The 17,160-nt window shown below is 39.1% G+C and overlaps 1 protein-coding gene across 5 annotated transcripts in view; it reads left to right on the forward strand.

Moving 5' to 3' along the window:
- Positions 1-17,160, forward strand: part of LOC117913774 (eIF-2-alpha kinase GCN2) — a 105,691-nt gene that overhangs the window by 86,623 nt on the left and 1,908 nt on the right. For 2 of the 5 annotated variants that reach the window (XM_034828806.1, XM_034828808.1), the window contains exons 23-28: positions 5,726-5,834; positions 5,924-6,060; positions 10,864-10,968; positions 12,433-12,518; positions 12,642-12,744; positions 12,829-12,951. In XM_034828806.1, the coding sequence (XP_034684697.1) occupies positions 5,726-5,834; positions 5,924-6,060; positions 10,864-10,968; positions 12,433-12,518; positions 12,642-12,744; positions 12,829-12,951 (663 nt within the window). Of the gene's footprint in view, positions 1-5,725; positions 5,835-5,923; positions 6,061-10,849; positions 10,969-12,432; positions 12,519-12,641; positions 12,745-12,828; positions 12,952-17,160 lie in introns of those variants that run through there. The other 3 variants (XM_034828809.1, XM_034828810.1, XM_034828811.1) reach the window with 3 other exon arrangements.

The raw sequence follows: 17,160 nt of genomic DNA on the forward strand, positions 1-17,160 counted from the left end.
GGCCATCTAGACATGGGTAGAGAAAGTTGGGGCTGATTCTTCTGATCATGGGAGCAACCCACTTAGCACACAACTGCTTTGTGAGTCGGCTGAAGTGGTCTGCTGGTGGCCCATGGGGGTTGCAAGAGTAACCTCCTTAGTTTATAAATATTAGTTGTCAAACTTTTATGCCTAAAGTAGAGAGATTTGCCTGAGACTCTCAGTCTAAGTGTCTTGTTTTGCAAGCCTAGGCTGTTTCTTTTATTTTTTACTAGAATTATATCACAGTCCACCTCTTTAAAAAAAAAAAACGGGATTCAATCTGAAAACTTTCCCCATGGACCCACTAAACAAATCCAAAGGGCTTCCATTTTAGTTTTCACATCCCCTTCCCCCACCTGAATCCACATCACCTTGCCAACCTCTGCTTGAGAAGCACTAACAACTTCAACAGAGGACTTACCCTTAAGGGGGACAAGTGAACCACCCACCACAATTATAGACTTGTCCTCTGGAGGTAACATAGCAATATTGGGTTTAGGAACTACCCCAAGCTCCTTAACTTCCCAGCCAAAATACTCCAGCCCCCTGGATACCTCCTGCCTTCTAGGAACACCAAGGTGAATCTCTCCTCCTCTAGAGAGCAAATGAGCTCAACAAGAAATGACCTGTGACATTGCTATGTAGCTCCAGCTTATAACCCTTTCCCCTTCTCCACGCCTTCTTGAAGGGCCTGCCTACATCCTTAAGAAAACATGCTTCCACCCCTTCAAGCAGAGCCACAGGACTCCTTTCTCTAAAATGAAACCAACTTAAGAATTCCTGACCCCTCTCTAGATTTCAAGAATTTTGACTCCACTCCAAATGAGCCATTGCCTCCTTGCATTGCAGCTTCTCTTTTAATAGGATTCCACCTATTCCAGCTTCTCTAAAGCTTGAACACCATTATCAGAGATTTCTGAGCAGATTCAGGAATGGCTAATATGTCATTTTGATGTCTTAGCATGCTTGCTTCATGTTGAGTCCATGTCCCATATTCATGTCCATGCTACATAATTCTATTTTTTTTTTTTCTGATAAGTCATGCTACATAATTCATTATTGAGGATGCCTTTTAGAATTTAAGAATTAATCTCTTATATAACTTAAAGTCACTGGAAGAAAGAATGTTATTCATTCAAAATTTAAACACTACCATAACTAGATGTGAAGCACCTAAGTGGATGCAATGCATATTGTTATTTAGGACCTCATGTTGGATCTACAACTAAATGAAGAAGCATGAGACGAATAAACAAAAGAATAAAAGTTTGATAGAACTAGGAATTCCTAAGTGATTGCTGAATTTGATGTATTGGTATACTAAGCATGAGCTCTTTGTCATCTAAGAACTAATCAATATGTAAAACTAAACTAAATTCATCCTTGTCATGTGCTTTCTTCATAAGGTCATCTTCTCACAGTCAATCATGTTGAACAACCAATTTTCTTAAAGGCTTAAGTTTGTAGGATTTGGGTTTACAATGTATTTCATGCTCTTCAACACTTTCCCTCACGTGTAGGTTCTTTTTTTATGAGGGCTTACATGCAGGCTTAATAAATTGGGGAAATAAATATACGATGGTAATGTTCTAACTCATGACCTCTCACTAAACAATGTTATGATATCATGTTGGACAACCGGTTTTCCTAAAAGCTAAAGCTATGAAGGCGACTCGATCTGTCTAGCCACGTCCATGGGCTACCAAGGCGATGTGAGCTATAAAGGCCTTTTTTAAATAAATAAAAAAAAAACGAGGGTTCCCATAAATTAAATGTTTAGTGTCATGGCACACAACCTGTGCTTCAACATGTGATATTTGTCATAGTATGTACCATGATGCCTAGGATGGCATGTGCCATGATTCATGCCAAGACTCATGTCATGATGCACAACACATGTCATCGTCGATTCCATGACATATACCATGATGTGTGACATGTGCCACAATCAGTACCATGATACATGTTATGACTTGTGATATAATGCATAACTCATGCAACAGCTCATGCCCTAACTCGTGTCATGATGCGTGATGTGTGTCATCGCTCGTGCCATGATGTGTTTCATCACTTGTGCCATGATGTGTGTCATGTCTCTTGCTATGGTAAGATGATAGCCCCATGTTGCCATAGGTTATCAACTCATGCTACCATGGGCTATTGAATCATGTTGCAATAGGTTTCCAACATGTGCTGCCAATTCGTGGTTGTAGAGCATGCTACCACGGGTTATTGAGCCATGCTGCCACTGGCTGTTGAGCCATGAAAATGAGGCTTCCGAAAATTAAATGTTTAGTGTTGCGATGCTTGCTATTGCTCGTATCATAGCCTATGTCATAATATGTGATGTGTCCCACGGCCCGTTTCATGACTTGTGGCATGATTCATGCCATGACACATGCCATGATGTGTGACGCGTGCCATGACTCATTCCGTGACTAGTGATGTTTGCCACAACCCATGCCAAGACTTGTGCCATGATATTTGTGATGGCTTGTGTGATGACTTGTGGTTGATAATATGACACATGCCATGGTGTATAAGGAGTGTCACGATTCATGACATGACTCATGTCACAACCAGTGCCATGATGTGTGATGCATTTCATTGCTTGTGCCATGAGTCATGCCACTGGTCGTCTCATGACTCCTACTACAACTCGTACCATGCGTTTGACCCCCTATGCCATGATGTGTGATGCTTGCGACCGCCCTTGTCATGAATCATGCAAATGTTCAGTGTCATGATGTGTGACAAGTGCCAAATCCTGTGCCATAACGACTATAGGCTTGATGCACCATGACTCATTTTGACACTTATCATGGCACGTGGCAGGACACGTGGCACAATACTTGTCATGACATGGCTAATACACAAGCTTTTACGAGTATGCCACTAGCTACCTTGTTGTGTATTTAACAACGCCATTGATGGATTGGTGCTAATGTGGCTTCCTACCACTATGCCTTGACACGTTGTCAAATTATAGAGTAGGCTCAATTATGCAATGTTATACCTTGCTTATGAGCTCTTTTAACTTCTTGTGATTTCATAAGCTTCATTTTCATCTAATTATAGCATATTCTCACCCAAAATGCTATTTTACTATTTGTTAAGGTTTTTTTGAATTTTTTTCTTATTTATTATTAATTTTGGAATTTTCATCTCTTATAATTTTGACAAAGAATGGTGCATTAATCCATGGTTTCATGTTCCAAATATTGTTCCATGTGAAATACAATTTATAAAAATAATTAAGCTAATTTTTACTATTTTTCCTCATTTTTTCTTATATTTTATATTTGGGCCTAAAAAAAATTATTTATCATTTCCATGGGTACATACAATTTTTCCAAAGACATTTTTGCAAAAGAAACCAAATTAATGTGTTTTGAATTAAAATACACTATTATGTCTCTTCAAGTATGGGTGTTGTCTGCTCCAAGCACTTTGAAAAGGGCTTAAAATGTTTTTTTTAAAAAGGGGGTGGGGGGTTGTTTACCTGCATGAGCTAGGCAACAACTTAGGCATGTGGCACAACATGCCACCCCTAAGTCCATGACACACAACTTAGGCATGTGGCACAACTTAGGCATGTATGCTAACAATATTGTTGGAAGCTCTCTCATGCAATTGTGGTCACCCTATGTCTAGTTTCTTGGAAAAACTACTTGTCTCAAAAAACATGCCAATTGGCAAGCCATCATCATATGGAGGGTTGCACGTGCCTTTGGCTAGACATTGTCCATTGAAAGGCATGCAAATGTTCTACTCCCTCATACAACTATTGCCCCTCCCACACACTCTTATTGGTCCTTCCTAACCTAGAAGCCCTCGGCCCACCCACCTCATGGTTCATTAGGCAACACATGTCACTCTCAGAAAAACGTTGCATGTTGGAGTTCCACATGCCTTTGTCATGGTGTTTCCATCGAAAGGGCATGTGAACATTCAACTCATGCACTTGATGAGTGTCGTTTCCCTCCCACTCACGCTCAATTCCTCCACAACAAGGACCTCCTAGACACTTGCCTAAGGCTCATGTGAGCACTATACATGTTGCTCACAAAAAATCATCATTGGTGCAGGTTGCACACTCCTTTAGCATGACTTTGCAATGAAAGGGCGTGCCGACGTGCTACATTCTCTCCTCAATGAGTACCACATCCCTCCCACTCAAATCCATTCCTCCTAAGCTAAGTCCTTCACCACCCAATGGTGGCTTGTGTGGGCACTAAGAATATTCACGTTATCGTGCCTATATTGGTCCCATATTGTTCATGTGATGTTGTGCTTGAGTGAACTTGATTGTGTATGAGTGGTGTCTAGGTCATGTGGGTTAGTAGGTTCCTTACTTTGTCCTACATAAGGATATATTTTATGGGGAATTGATCCCTTTAGTACCAAGAAAACCTATTTCTATGAGGATATGTCACAATTGGTAAGCCCCTTTGCAAGGAAGCATATTTAATAGGATATTCTTGAAGAATTAGCAATTGAATGCAAAAAGGGTATTTGAGACAGTTTCGAACACAAGAGATTGATGAGCTTTGGATATCATCACTTGCCTATGAACAAAATCACACTAAACACACAAGTATTTACATTGTTCAGCATATACCCTACATCCACCGTTGAAGAGAGCAAAAAGAATTTCAAAGTTTTACAAAAGAGATCACAATCTAGAGCTTTCAAACCCAAAAGCCTTACACCTAAAACCTCTCTGTCAAAATGTTACTCTCTCTCTCTCTCAAATTTTCCCTATTAACATGGAATATAAATATAGGCAACCACTCCCTTTATTATGAAGGAAATTAATTTCTATCATTGCAATAAAAAGCCCCTGTACATAGAAGTATTTCTAATAGAAAATTCTGAAATTGAATGCAAATACAGTTTTGAGGCAATAGATGCATGATGCTTTGGATATCTATCATTGTCCTCTGATAATTTGGCACATGGGACTCTATCTAGAACAAAAGCTAAGGAAAAACCTTGGTGATTACAAAGCACATCTTTTATGAACAGGTAAGAGTTGTAAATGCACACTTAGTACTGAATGGAATCTAGCCATAGCTGAAGAGGGTTAACCATTGAGGCTATCCAAAGCTGAAGGCCTCTCCAATCTTTTAGTTGAGGGAGATTTTTCAATGGTTGTATCTTGGGAGAACAAGAAAGGAAGAGGCTCATGAAGGTTAGATAGGTGGCTCTGTCAAATCCTTGATATTGCCTCAAAGTTGGAGTGTGCCTTTTGTCAGATTCCTCAATTAGCTAATCAAGTAGCAAACTCATTAGCAAAGAGGGGTGCAAAACATTTTGACCTCCTTTGCGGAGGATTTTTTTATCTTCATGAGGAATTGAAACTCTTTCTTGCTTTTGATCAAAATGTTGTAAGGTTGTTATGGGGAGAAGGATTTCTAGGATTTCTCATCCTTCTGTGTACCTAATTATTTTTTGGCAATGAAATGTTTGTTTATGATTTAAAAAGTGCTGAATGGATTCTCCCTCTCTGTATTCCGAGCTGGTAAGGATATTTAAGCTTTTATTGTTAGAGTTAAAAAGGTTCTTCTTGATTTGTGTCTGTGCTATTAATAGTCTTGCACATCAAGAACTATGTTGCATGCAGAATTGAGATGGCACCAAAAATAATTTCAGTGAATTAAAGTGGCTTTTATCTATTCTCTTACTGTGCACTCCTCTGCAGGAACTTAATCTAGCAGAAGCTGTTGTAAATAGGTTGCAAACAGTAGGATTAAGGTTCTGTGGAGCTGCTGATCAGGCTCTTCCTAGATTGAGGGGAGCCCTGCCCGCTGGTATGTTAATATTCATCTTTATTGTGGGTTTTACATTTACATGTATATGTATAATGAATTTGTGCTCATTTCTCGCATCACTGATGCAGATAAACCTACACGCAAGGCACTTGATGAATTGGCAGATCTTTTTAGCTACTTAAGAGTTTGGAGGATCGAAAAACATGTTTTCATAGATGCCCTTATGCCCCCGACAGAGTCTTATCATAGGGATTTATTTTTTCAGGTACCAGAGCATCAGTCATATTTTTCTATTTTTACCATTAATTACATCAATCAAACACCTTGTATCACTCTCTCAAAAGCAGGTAACTTTATTGCATTTGCCTGGCATTGTGCAGCTATTTGGTAGAAAAGAAAAGAAAAAAAATGAAAAAAGGAGAAGAGAAGTAAGAAAGAGTTTTGCTGAACTGTTCTCTATAGTTGACACCCTTTACTTAATATATGCTTGCAAAATGGAAAATTATAACTGACAACTATACTCTTTACCCTTTACTCATTACTAGTTCTAATCTCAATAGTCTCCCTCAAGTTGTTGCTTGTATATCACACACGGTGACTGTTAGATAGTGTACAGTTATTTAGGTTATTTACTTTTCCTTTTCCTTTTCTTTCCTTATTGTATTGTGGGTCCCATTAACATGTGTATATATACCCAAGTCCAATGTGTATTATTTACAGTTTTTCAATAACAAAAATTAGGGATTTTCCCTTTTCTCTCTTTTCACATGATATCAGAGTCTAGGGAGAAAAAAACCCTAATTATTTTCGGTTTATCCGTGAATCCATTCTGGGAAATCTTTCAGTGACCGTGTTTCATTCCGGTCATCCTTCCCATCTCCTAAAGCTTTTAGATCAACCGTATCGCCGTCAGAAAACCCTCACCGCCGGCGACTTTTCCGACGACCTTTTCAGGCAAAACCCTTTTCCGACACGGACCATACCATCAGGTGCGCAAGGAGGAGATCTTCAAGTTTTCTCAAGGCACCGGAGGGAGACTCTCAGCCACACGCCGGCCACGCGCGTTTCTTCTCCAGCAGCCTGAATCTCACTCGCCGGTGCATGAGGGCGCGTGGAGCACTTTCCAGCCATGCGCTTCCACCTCTAGCCTCGCCTGACGCCGTCTAGCCACCCTCCATCTGTGCTTGTGCCATCCGAGCCCTGAAAGTGCATTTTTTGGAGTTTTTTGTCTCCATCAGCCCTCTAAACAGCCTTTCCGACGACCTCCAGTGACTTCCTCTCCACCCCGAGCCTTGCACGTATCTTAGGAAGTGTTCTTCTACCCTTCCAGTAGAGCCACATTTGTTTTTCTTTACTATTTGGTCTCTCACAGCCGCGGATCCTCGATTTTTCTTCTTTCAGCCGCGATCTGAAGCCGTATTAGGGCTCTCTTCGATCCAAACATATTTCGTTCTCCTGATAAGTAGATATGGCTACTAAAAGTTCCACTTTTTCCTCTGTCATATCTGGATCTCCTATGATTACTTTGGAGAAATTGGTTGGCAGTGAAAATTATTTGTCCTGGTCTGCCTCTGTGGAGCTTTGATTTATGGGTCAAGGTTATGAGGATCACCTTGTTACGCAAGAGGCGGATATTCCTGAGGTTGACAGAGTACAATGGAGGAAGATAGATGCACAGTTATGTAGTGTGTTATGGCAATCAGTTGATCCTAAGATTCTGCTTCATCTTCGGGCCTACAAAACATGCTTTAAATTTTGGAATCAGGCGAAAGGGTTATACACGAATGATATCCAACGTCTTTATAAGGTGGCTTCTTCTATTGTCAATGTCAGACAACAAGACATGGATTTATCTATTTATATTGGCTAGATTGCCTCTCTTAAGGAGGAATTCTTGACCGTGATGCCTCTTACTACGGGGAACACGATTGGCATAGGACGTGAGTCTCAAGGCCTCTATCACCTCACCTCGCCTTCAACTCCTGTAGTTTGCATTTCCACTAATGCTCCCCTCCTCATCCACTGTCGCCTGGGCCACCCTAGTCTATCCAAGTTCCAGAAAATGGTCCCTCGTTTTTCATCTTTGTCGTCGCTTGCGTGTGAGTCCTATCAGCTTGGGAAACATACTCGTGTCTCGTTCCCAAAGCGTTTGAATAATCGGGCAAAGTCTCCTTTTGAACTTGTCCACACTAATGTTTAGGGTCCTTGTCGGACCGCGTCTACTTTAGGATTTCAGTATGTTGTCACTTTCATTGATGACTATTCTCGATGTACTTGGTTATTTTTAATGAAAAATCGAGCTGAGTTATTCTCTATTTTCCATAAATTTTATGCTGAAATCCAAACCCAGTTCAATATTTCTATTCGTGTGTTGCGCGGTGACAATGCCAGGGAATATTTTTCTGCACCATTTACTTCCTTAATGTCCCAACATGGGATCATTCATCAGTCTTCTTGTACTCATACTCCTCAACAAAATGGGGTAGCTGAACGTAAGAATCGACATCTTGTTGAGACAGCTCGTACTCTCCTTCTCCATAGTCATGTTTCTTTTCGTTTTTGTGAGAACGCTGTTCTTACAGCATGTTATTTGATTAATCGTATGCCCTCATTTGTATTACACGATCAGATTCCTCATTCCCTTCTTTTCCCTGACCAACCACTTTATTTCCTTCCTCCTCGTGTTTTTGGTTGTACTTGCTTTGTTCATATTCTCACTCCTGGACAGGACAAACTTTCTGCCAGAGCCACAAAATGCATCTTCTTGGGATATTCCAGACTTCAAAAGGGTTATTGTTGTTGTTCCTCTGAGACTCATTGCTACTTTCTCTCCGCTGATGTCATTTTCTTTGAGGACTCACCGTTCTCCACCTCTGAGTCTCTTCCTATTTCTGAAGTCTTACCCCTTCCCATTATCTCCCCACTTGATGCAGTGCCTTCTCGCCCACTTCAGGTTTATCATCGCCGTCATTGTGTTGTTGTTCCTCCTTCTTTGGCCGATGTACCTGCTGACTCACTTCCTATCCCTTCAGCTTCTCCTGCCCCAGCTCTGCCTCCTTCTGTTGACTTACCCATTGCTCTTCGGAAAGGTAATCGATCTACTCATAACTCTCATCCCATTTACAATTTTTTGAGTTACCATCGATTATCTTCACCCTATTCTACATTTGTTTTCGCTATATCTTCTGTTTCTCTTCCCAAGAGCACCCCTAAGGCTCTTTCCCATCCAGGCTGGCGACAGGCAATGGTAGATGAAATGGTTGCTTTACACTCCAATGGCACTTGAGATCTTGTTGTTTTACCCTGTGGTAAATTTACAGTTGGTTGTCGTTGGGTCTACACAGTTAAGGTTGGCCCTGATGGTCAGGTTGATCGCCTTAAGGCCCGCTTAGTTGCTAAAGGCTATACTCAGGTTTATGGTTCTGATTATGGTGACACTTTCTTTCCTATTGCCAAGATAGCTTCTGTTCGTCTATTGCTCTCCATGGCTGCTACGCGTTCTTGGCCTCTTTATCAGTTAGATATTAAAAATGATTTCCTTCATAGGGATCTTGCTGAGGAAGTTTATATGGAGCAACCACCTGGTTTTGTTGCTCAAGGAGAGTCTGGTTTAGTGTGCAGGTTACACCGTTCTCTATATGGTTTGAAACAATCTCCTCGAGCATGGTTTAGCCGTTTTAGTTCTGTTGTTCAGGAGTTTGGCATGTTCCGCAATAAAACAGACCATTCCGTTTTCTATCATCATAACTCTTCGGGGCAGTGTATTTATCTGGTAGTTTATGTAGACGACATCGTCATTACAGGTAGTGATCAAAATGGTATTCAAAAATTAAAGCAACACCTTTTCACCCACTTTTAGACTAAAGACTTGGGGAAACTCAAGTATTTCTTAGGGATTGAGATAGCTCAATCCAGTTCCGGTGTGGTTCTTTCCCAAAGGAAGTATGCTTTAGACATCTTGGAAGAAACCGGTATGTTAGACTGTAAACCGGTAGACACTCCTATGGATCCAAATGTCAAACTTATACCAGGATAGGGGGAGCCTTTAGGAGATCCTAGGAGATATCGACGACTTGTAGGTAAACTGAACTACCTCACCATTACTCGTCCAGACATTTCTTTTCCTGTAAGTGTTGTTAGTCAATTCCTACAATCACCATGTGATAGCCATTGGGATGTTGTAATCCGCATTCTTCGATATATCAAAAGCACACCAGGCCAAGGTGTGTTGTACGAGAACAGAGGTCATACCCAGGTTGTTGGTTACATAGATGCAGATTGAGCTGGCTCACAGATCTAGTGCTGAAGCCGAGTATCGAGCTATGGTTCTGGTAACATGTGAACTCATATGGCTGAAACATCTTCTTCGGGAGTTGAGATTTGGAAAAGATGAACAAATGAAGCTCATCTGTGACAACCAAGCCGCTTTGTATATTGCATCCAATCCAGTCTTCCATGAAAGGACCAAACACATTGAAGTTGACTGTCACTTCATTAAAGAGAAGATTGCATCAGGATGTGTGGCGACTAGTTTTGTCAATTCAAATAATCAACTAGCAGATATTTTTACTAAATCTCTCAGAGGTCCTAGAATTAAATACATTAGTAACAAACTTGGTGCATATAACATATATGCTCCAACTTGAGGGGGAGTGTTAGATAGTGTACAGTTATTTAGGTTATTTACTTTTCCTTTTCCTTTTCTTTCCTTATTGTATTGTGGGTCCCACTAACATGTATATATATACCCAAGTCCAATGTGTATTATTTACAGTTTTTCAATAACAAAAATTAGGGATTCTCCCTTTTCTCTCTTTTCACAGTGACTAACACCCAGTGAAATGCATGAAATTTTACCCCCTTAGTAAGAAAACTTTTAAGTTGATAGCTAGTTTTTCACAAATGGTGTAGCTTTGATACCAACTGTGAAACACAACTGTTGTATGCTTGCAAAAGAAACATTTCCTTCGTTTGATTACTTTGGAATTGTATGGTAGGTTCTTGTGAAAATGGAATTCATGTTCTTCTAATGTTGGTCGGTAACCAAGTTAAAGTTTACTCAGCGCAGATATACTTAATGAAGGAGAACAATCCTGGATCACTCAAAGAGGGAGTATTGCTTGCAATTGGCGGTCGCTATGATCAACTGCTTCGTGAAATGTGTTTTGCATCTGTAACTCCCTTTAAATATTTATCATTTTTCTATTATTATTATTATTATGTGTGCATGGAAACACTATTTCAAACACATAAAAATGCTCCACGTGCAACAGAAACTTATATTTGGGCAATAAAGGTGTCCATGCATGTTATGTTGTAACAATATGGTTGTTCAAGCAAACACATTGAAGCAACATGGTTGATCATTGTTGCGTATGACATTAAGAAATACAGTGCCCTGCTTGGAGAGAAGTATATTTCCTGAGCTTGACACTTCTGTCTCTGAACATGGTATATTTGTTTTATTTGTGAACTTTGTAAAAAATATGAATTCTAATGTTTCTATTTTGGCAAGTTCCCTACTTTTGCATTCCATTTTTCAGGTTAGATTGATACATCATTGAATGGCTCAGAATGCATGCCTACAGCATTCAGTGTTATCTTACCTGTTGTGGGAGATACGTAGTAAAGTGAATAATCCGTTCTGCAGGATTATATGTACAGAAAGTACCTGATTATAGGGGGCCTGAAAAGATAATGTGACAAAAATGGGGGCTTCAGGAGGCACTTGTATTCCCCATGAAATTGCCTTTACCAGTCCTTTATGGGTTTTTTCCTTTTTCCTCTCACCTCAAACCCCAAAGCTTATACCACATTCACCACTAGCACCTCCATCACTTACAGCACGATTATCACAACTACAACTAACATTGTCACACCTGTGGCTGTGGGGATCCCTAACAGTAGGAAAGTTTAAAGTACCAAAAAGTAGTTCTTGGAGTAGGAGTTCGATTTCCTCTCCTTCCTCAAGCTATGTTGTTAATGTGTCATAATTCTCTCTCAATGGCTGGGTTGACCTCTGGTGTTGGGTTCAATTCTACTGGAATTTCCTTTCTTCTTCTAATTTTCAGCACCATTGGTGTAGCTTGTTCTGTTTCCTAGTGAATTATGTCTGTTAGTGCAATCATGACAAGCTTCCATGACCCTAAAGCACCAGAAGTTGTTGAGTTCTGTCATTCTAGGACCTAATATTAATCATAAAGATTTATATTAGCATTTATCTGTCATGCATTCAGTCAATTGAAGTTTTGTCTGGGGCTGAAGGAAGATTGGAGGATACTACTACTGATCTCCCTACTGAAGTAATTGCCTCTTGGAATAGATCTTTCCTGTTTTAGTCGCATGATTTTGAGATGACTACATCTCTTTGTTAGTGCTTTGTTTGCTTGCTTGGAATAATTGACGCTCAACTTTAATGAGAAGTTTCATTGCAGTCCCAATTTTCTGTAGGCAATCCCACATGTCTTGGATGTTTGCTAGTTCTTCCAAAATGTTAGGCCAATTTTTCCACGTGTACTTTCTGTATCAAATTCCAGGAATGGACCATTATCCACATTTGTCAACATGCATTATAATTTACAATTACAATATTATAATAACTACCTTATTAGTGATTTCTCCCTTCTCTTTCACCCAGAAATCAAATCCTCCGGGTGCTGTTGGGGTCAGCCTTGCCCTAGAGACAGTGATTCAGCATTCTTCCATGGATATCCGACCTTTTAGGTGCAACCTTCTTTGTGTCTTTGTCTTATTCATTTTCCTCATTCTTTTTTCTCCTTGTAAATTTTGACTTTACCGGTCACTATCCTCAGAATAATCCATACACTGTTTTCCTTACTGCTGCAGAAATGAAGTTGGTATTAATGTTCTTGTTTGTTCAAGAGGAGGAGGTGGGTTATTGGAAGAACGCATGGAACTAGTTGCTGAGCTATGGGAAGAGAACATCAAGGTTGGAGATTAAATTTCTGAGAGGCTGCAATACTACAATGCTCAACTTTCTAATATACCTTTTTTTTTACTGTCTGTCCATCAGGCTGAGTTTGTTCCTGTATCTGATCCAAGCCTTACAGAGCAGTATGAATATGCAAATGAGCATGATATCAAGTGTCTTGTTATTATAACAGACACAGGTGTATCCCCAACAGGTTTTGTTAAGGTAACAATATTACTCATCCAAGAAGCTCATTTCTGTAGTTATTAATTGCTTTCTGATGAACTACACTAACAGGACTATTACCAGCATTGCTTGTGTATTTTAAAAGAAATGAATGCCAGTGTCTTATTTTCTTCTTCTATTTTTATCATAATTTTCAAAACTCTCTCCTTTTTTCCTATTCAATAGATAAAAAGGTTTGAATTCCATTTGTTATGGCCAAAACAGCCCAAAACATAATGAAACAGCTTAATATCACCCATTTTTGTTTTATATTCTTCTCAATCTGAAATCATTTTAGTTTGTTCTGGAAATTTAGGTCTATTTTGGCCATTAGACCAAAAATGTTTATTTTAACAGAAACCTTACTTCTGTCAATTCTTTTATCATGATTTATAGGTAACTTATCTAATTTAAAAGAACTATGTCTTCAAACTAGGGATCATGTGAGACCGTGTTTTGTCATTATAGAAATAGGACTACATGCTTCTTCCTTTCTTTTCCAAAAATATTAATAGTTTTATGTGATATATTTTTTTGATAGGCAAGTAAAATGAGAATATATATTAAAAGCACCAAAAGGAATAGCACCAAAGTACATAGGATGTATACAACAAATGCCAAAAGGCCAAGGAAAAAAAAAAAGCGAACACAAAAAACTACTCCATCCCTCAACATGAACCCAACCAATCTACAAAATCAATTAAAGGCATGAAACCCTCATTTATGCACAACTTCACCCACAATAAGAGATGAACATAGGTTTGAGAAGAAAAAATTGTATTTCTCATACATGCTCAAAATTGGGTTTACATGGCTATATATATATCTACAACTATTGTACAAAAGGGAAAAAAGGAAAAAAGACAACTTGTTGGAGAACATGATATTCATTGTGGGCCCAAATCCAACAAGTTTAAGTTTTTAGGAAAATTGGTTGTTTAACCTAGTATCAAAGTCTTGTTTGATGGAAGGTCATGTGTTCAAATCTCAATATTGTTTGTTTTTTTTTCTCCAATATATTAAGCCCACATCCACATGTAAGCCTAAAAATGAAGTTTACATGTGAGGGAAGGTGTTGGAGATTATGATAAACACTATGGGCTCAAATCGTACAAGTTTAAGTTTTTAGGAAAATTGGTTGTTCAACACAACTATACAGAGAAATAATAACCTAAAAATCAGGAAAAAAAAAAATTAAATAGGGCATGGTATTAGGCTTTAAGACTATTGACTCTGCTAATTTTATTCCCCAATTGGTTGCAAGAAATTAGGAATTGACTACATCAAATTAGGACATATTACTAGAATCCTAATTTTTCCAAAAGAGATTGGTAAGGAAAGTGCTTTTGAGGCTTTGGTTAGACTTCTCATTTTTAAATGATTTTCAATTATTTTCTTTCCATATTGTGCAAAAAAAATGCATAAGAGAGTGACTCTCCCAATTGTTTTTTCTTTTTTTCAACAAAAAAGACATGCCAACCTAAGAGAGTCTCTCCAATCATGGAAGAAAGGACCCATGATGCACCAAACAAAGATAACAACAACCACCATAAAACCCTAGTCTTGACATAGTAAAGAAGGATGTGGATTCTTCCTCGACTTTATAGAGAAAAAATATGTTAATTAACAATCATCCTCTTCATTCGAGCTAATCTAAAGTCAGCACCTTACCCCAACTAGATGGGACCCATGTATTCCATATTATCCCCAATGAAGAGGGAATGACACAAGCTGGCTCCAAAACAAAATAAAGAGCTTTGACATAGAAAACTTCATTACTAGAATCCCTCCAAACAATCCTATCCTCCCCTTCCCTATTCACTAACTTCCCTTGCAATTTGTAGAGAAAACGTTCTATATCATCCAACTCCCAATCATTCAAATTCCTGGAAAAACGATGGTTCTAGTGTCCTTCTTCACAAGTCCAGTCTCATGAATCTACTGTCCATGCCTCTTTTAAAGAGGCTAAGGCAAAAAAAGTGGGGAAGGAGACACAAAGATTTTTCACCATACCACATGTCTTTCCCACCCCCCTTCTTCTTTCCCATATTTACCACCTATTATTTGCTTCTAGAGCACTTCCCTTTTAGATGCTTTTTTTTTTTTTTTTTTGATAGGAAACGACAAAGAGATATATTGATAGAAAAAAAAAGTACAAGAGAAGGATGAGGAATCCTCCCACCAAAGAAAAACTGAACTACAAGAATACAAAAACAAGAAAAAACAATGTAAAAACAAACAAACTCTCTAGATTAGACCAACCCATTGGAATTACACACTGCTAGCCAATCAAATTGTAACACATTAAGGGGAATCCCCTTAAAAACCTTGGAACAAAAAGCCCAAAGAGAAGCAAGGAAATGAATAGAATCCCAAAGATTCTTTGAATTCTTTGTTTTATCCTCAAATATCCTCGCATTTCTTTCTCACCACACAACCCAAATTAAAGCAATGCACACAGTTTGCCACAAAACTATCCCTCTCTTAGATAAACCAAAACCCTTATAATTGATGGACAACATGTCAGAAATGCTCCTCGGGGGAACCCAATCCATCTTGGCTAGTTGAAATAATCTATGCCACAACTCCATCGTCAAAGAACAATGTAGGAAAAGATGATCTGCTGATTTTCCATGCTTCATGCACTGCTTACAAATGTTAGGACTAAGAGCTTTGTAGGATCTTCTCAATTGTAGCAAGTTATTAGTATTTACCTTCTTGTGTGCCACTAACCAAACAAAGGACTTGACTTTGAAAGGGACTTGAGAATTCCAAATGAACTTAGTAGGGAAAACTGGAAAAGAACTAGAAAATTGGGATAAGGCAAGAAAGAAAGATTTGACTATAAAAAGCCCTAAAGAAGATAAAGATCAAGATCTCGCATCTAAAACCGATGGTGATAAATGCAGACAATCAAGTGACCGCATGAGGCCTTCTAAATCTTCTATCTCAGAATCGGAAAGGTCACGGTGGAAATTAAAGTTCGAAGAGAAGGGACAAGTAGAACCAAGAATTGAGGATATTGGAATATTTTTATCCATGACTACTCTAAATAGTCTTGGATATTGGGATACCAAAGGTTGGTCCCCCCACCAAAAGTCTTCCCATAACCGAATTCTTTCCCCATCTCCTACCACAAACCGAGTATACTTGGAAAACTCCTAAAATACTTGTGCAATAGCCTTCCAAGGACAACGATGTGACCGTCTGACTATAGTGTTGGCATCCCAACCATTGGAATGTGACCCATAAATGCTTAAAATAACTTGATGCCACAAAGCTAAACCCTCCCTAGGATACCTCCACAACCATTTCCCTAAGAGAGTGAGATTCCTTAGAGAAATCTTCCCAAATCCCAATCCCCCTTTTGCCTTCGAATTACACACTACATCTCAACTAACAAGATGATCTCTTTTACCTTCCCCAACCCCTAACCATATAAAATCCCTTTCAGATGCATATGGCCAACACCATTTGCAACAAAGGGCTCTATTAAGCAAAGAGAGGCATCTAACACCCAAACCTCCTTTCCTCTTCACCATGCAAACAATCAACCACTACATTTTTTCTCTAGAGTCCCACCTCCCCATAGGAAATCTCTTTGGATCTTCTCTAGCCTCAATTTGACTTTCCTTGGAATACTAAACAAAGACATAAAATAAATAAGCAAGTTGGATAATGTGCTTTAGATCATAGTAAGCCTCCTCCTTTTTTAAATATATTGTCTTTTCCACATTATTAGCCTTTTACAAAACCGCCCTTCCACATTATCTCAAGCCACTGCTGATTTCTATGGGGCACCCAAATGAAAACCCAAGTGGTCAACAACTCTATTATCTTGTAGCTAATCTTAGACGCTAACTCCTCCACATTGTAATCCTTCTAATTGGAATTGACTCACCCTTTTCTAGATCTATTTGCAGACCCAAAATGGCCTCAATCCACCTAAGTAACTAACATAAGTTGGTGATCTTGAGAAGCCTCACAACATACTAAGGTATCATCAGTAAATAGGAGATAGGATACTTTCATGCCCTCATCATCTCTTTCCCTCATCTTAAACCTGAAAGGTAGCCTCCCTCTCTAGCCCTCTTGAGAAGACTATTATGAGCTTCCATACTAGCATGAATAAATAGGGAGAGAGAGAGAGAGAGACCCTTGCCTCAAACCTATAGAGCCTCAGAAAAAGCTTGAGGGAGTGCCCTTTAA

Source organism: Vitis riparia, chromosome 5 (assembly GCF_004353265.1).
Source record: "Vitis riparia cultivar Riparia Gloire de Montpellier isolate 1030 chromosome 5, EGFV_Vit.rip_1.0, whole genome shotgun sequence".
NCBI lineage: Eukaryota > Viridiplantae > Streptophyta > Magnoliopsida > Vitales > Vitaceae > Vitis > Vitis riparia.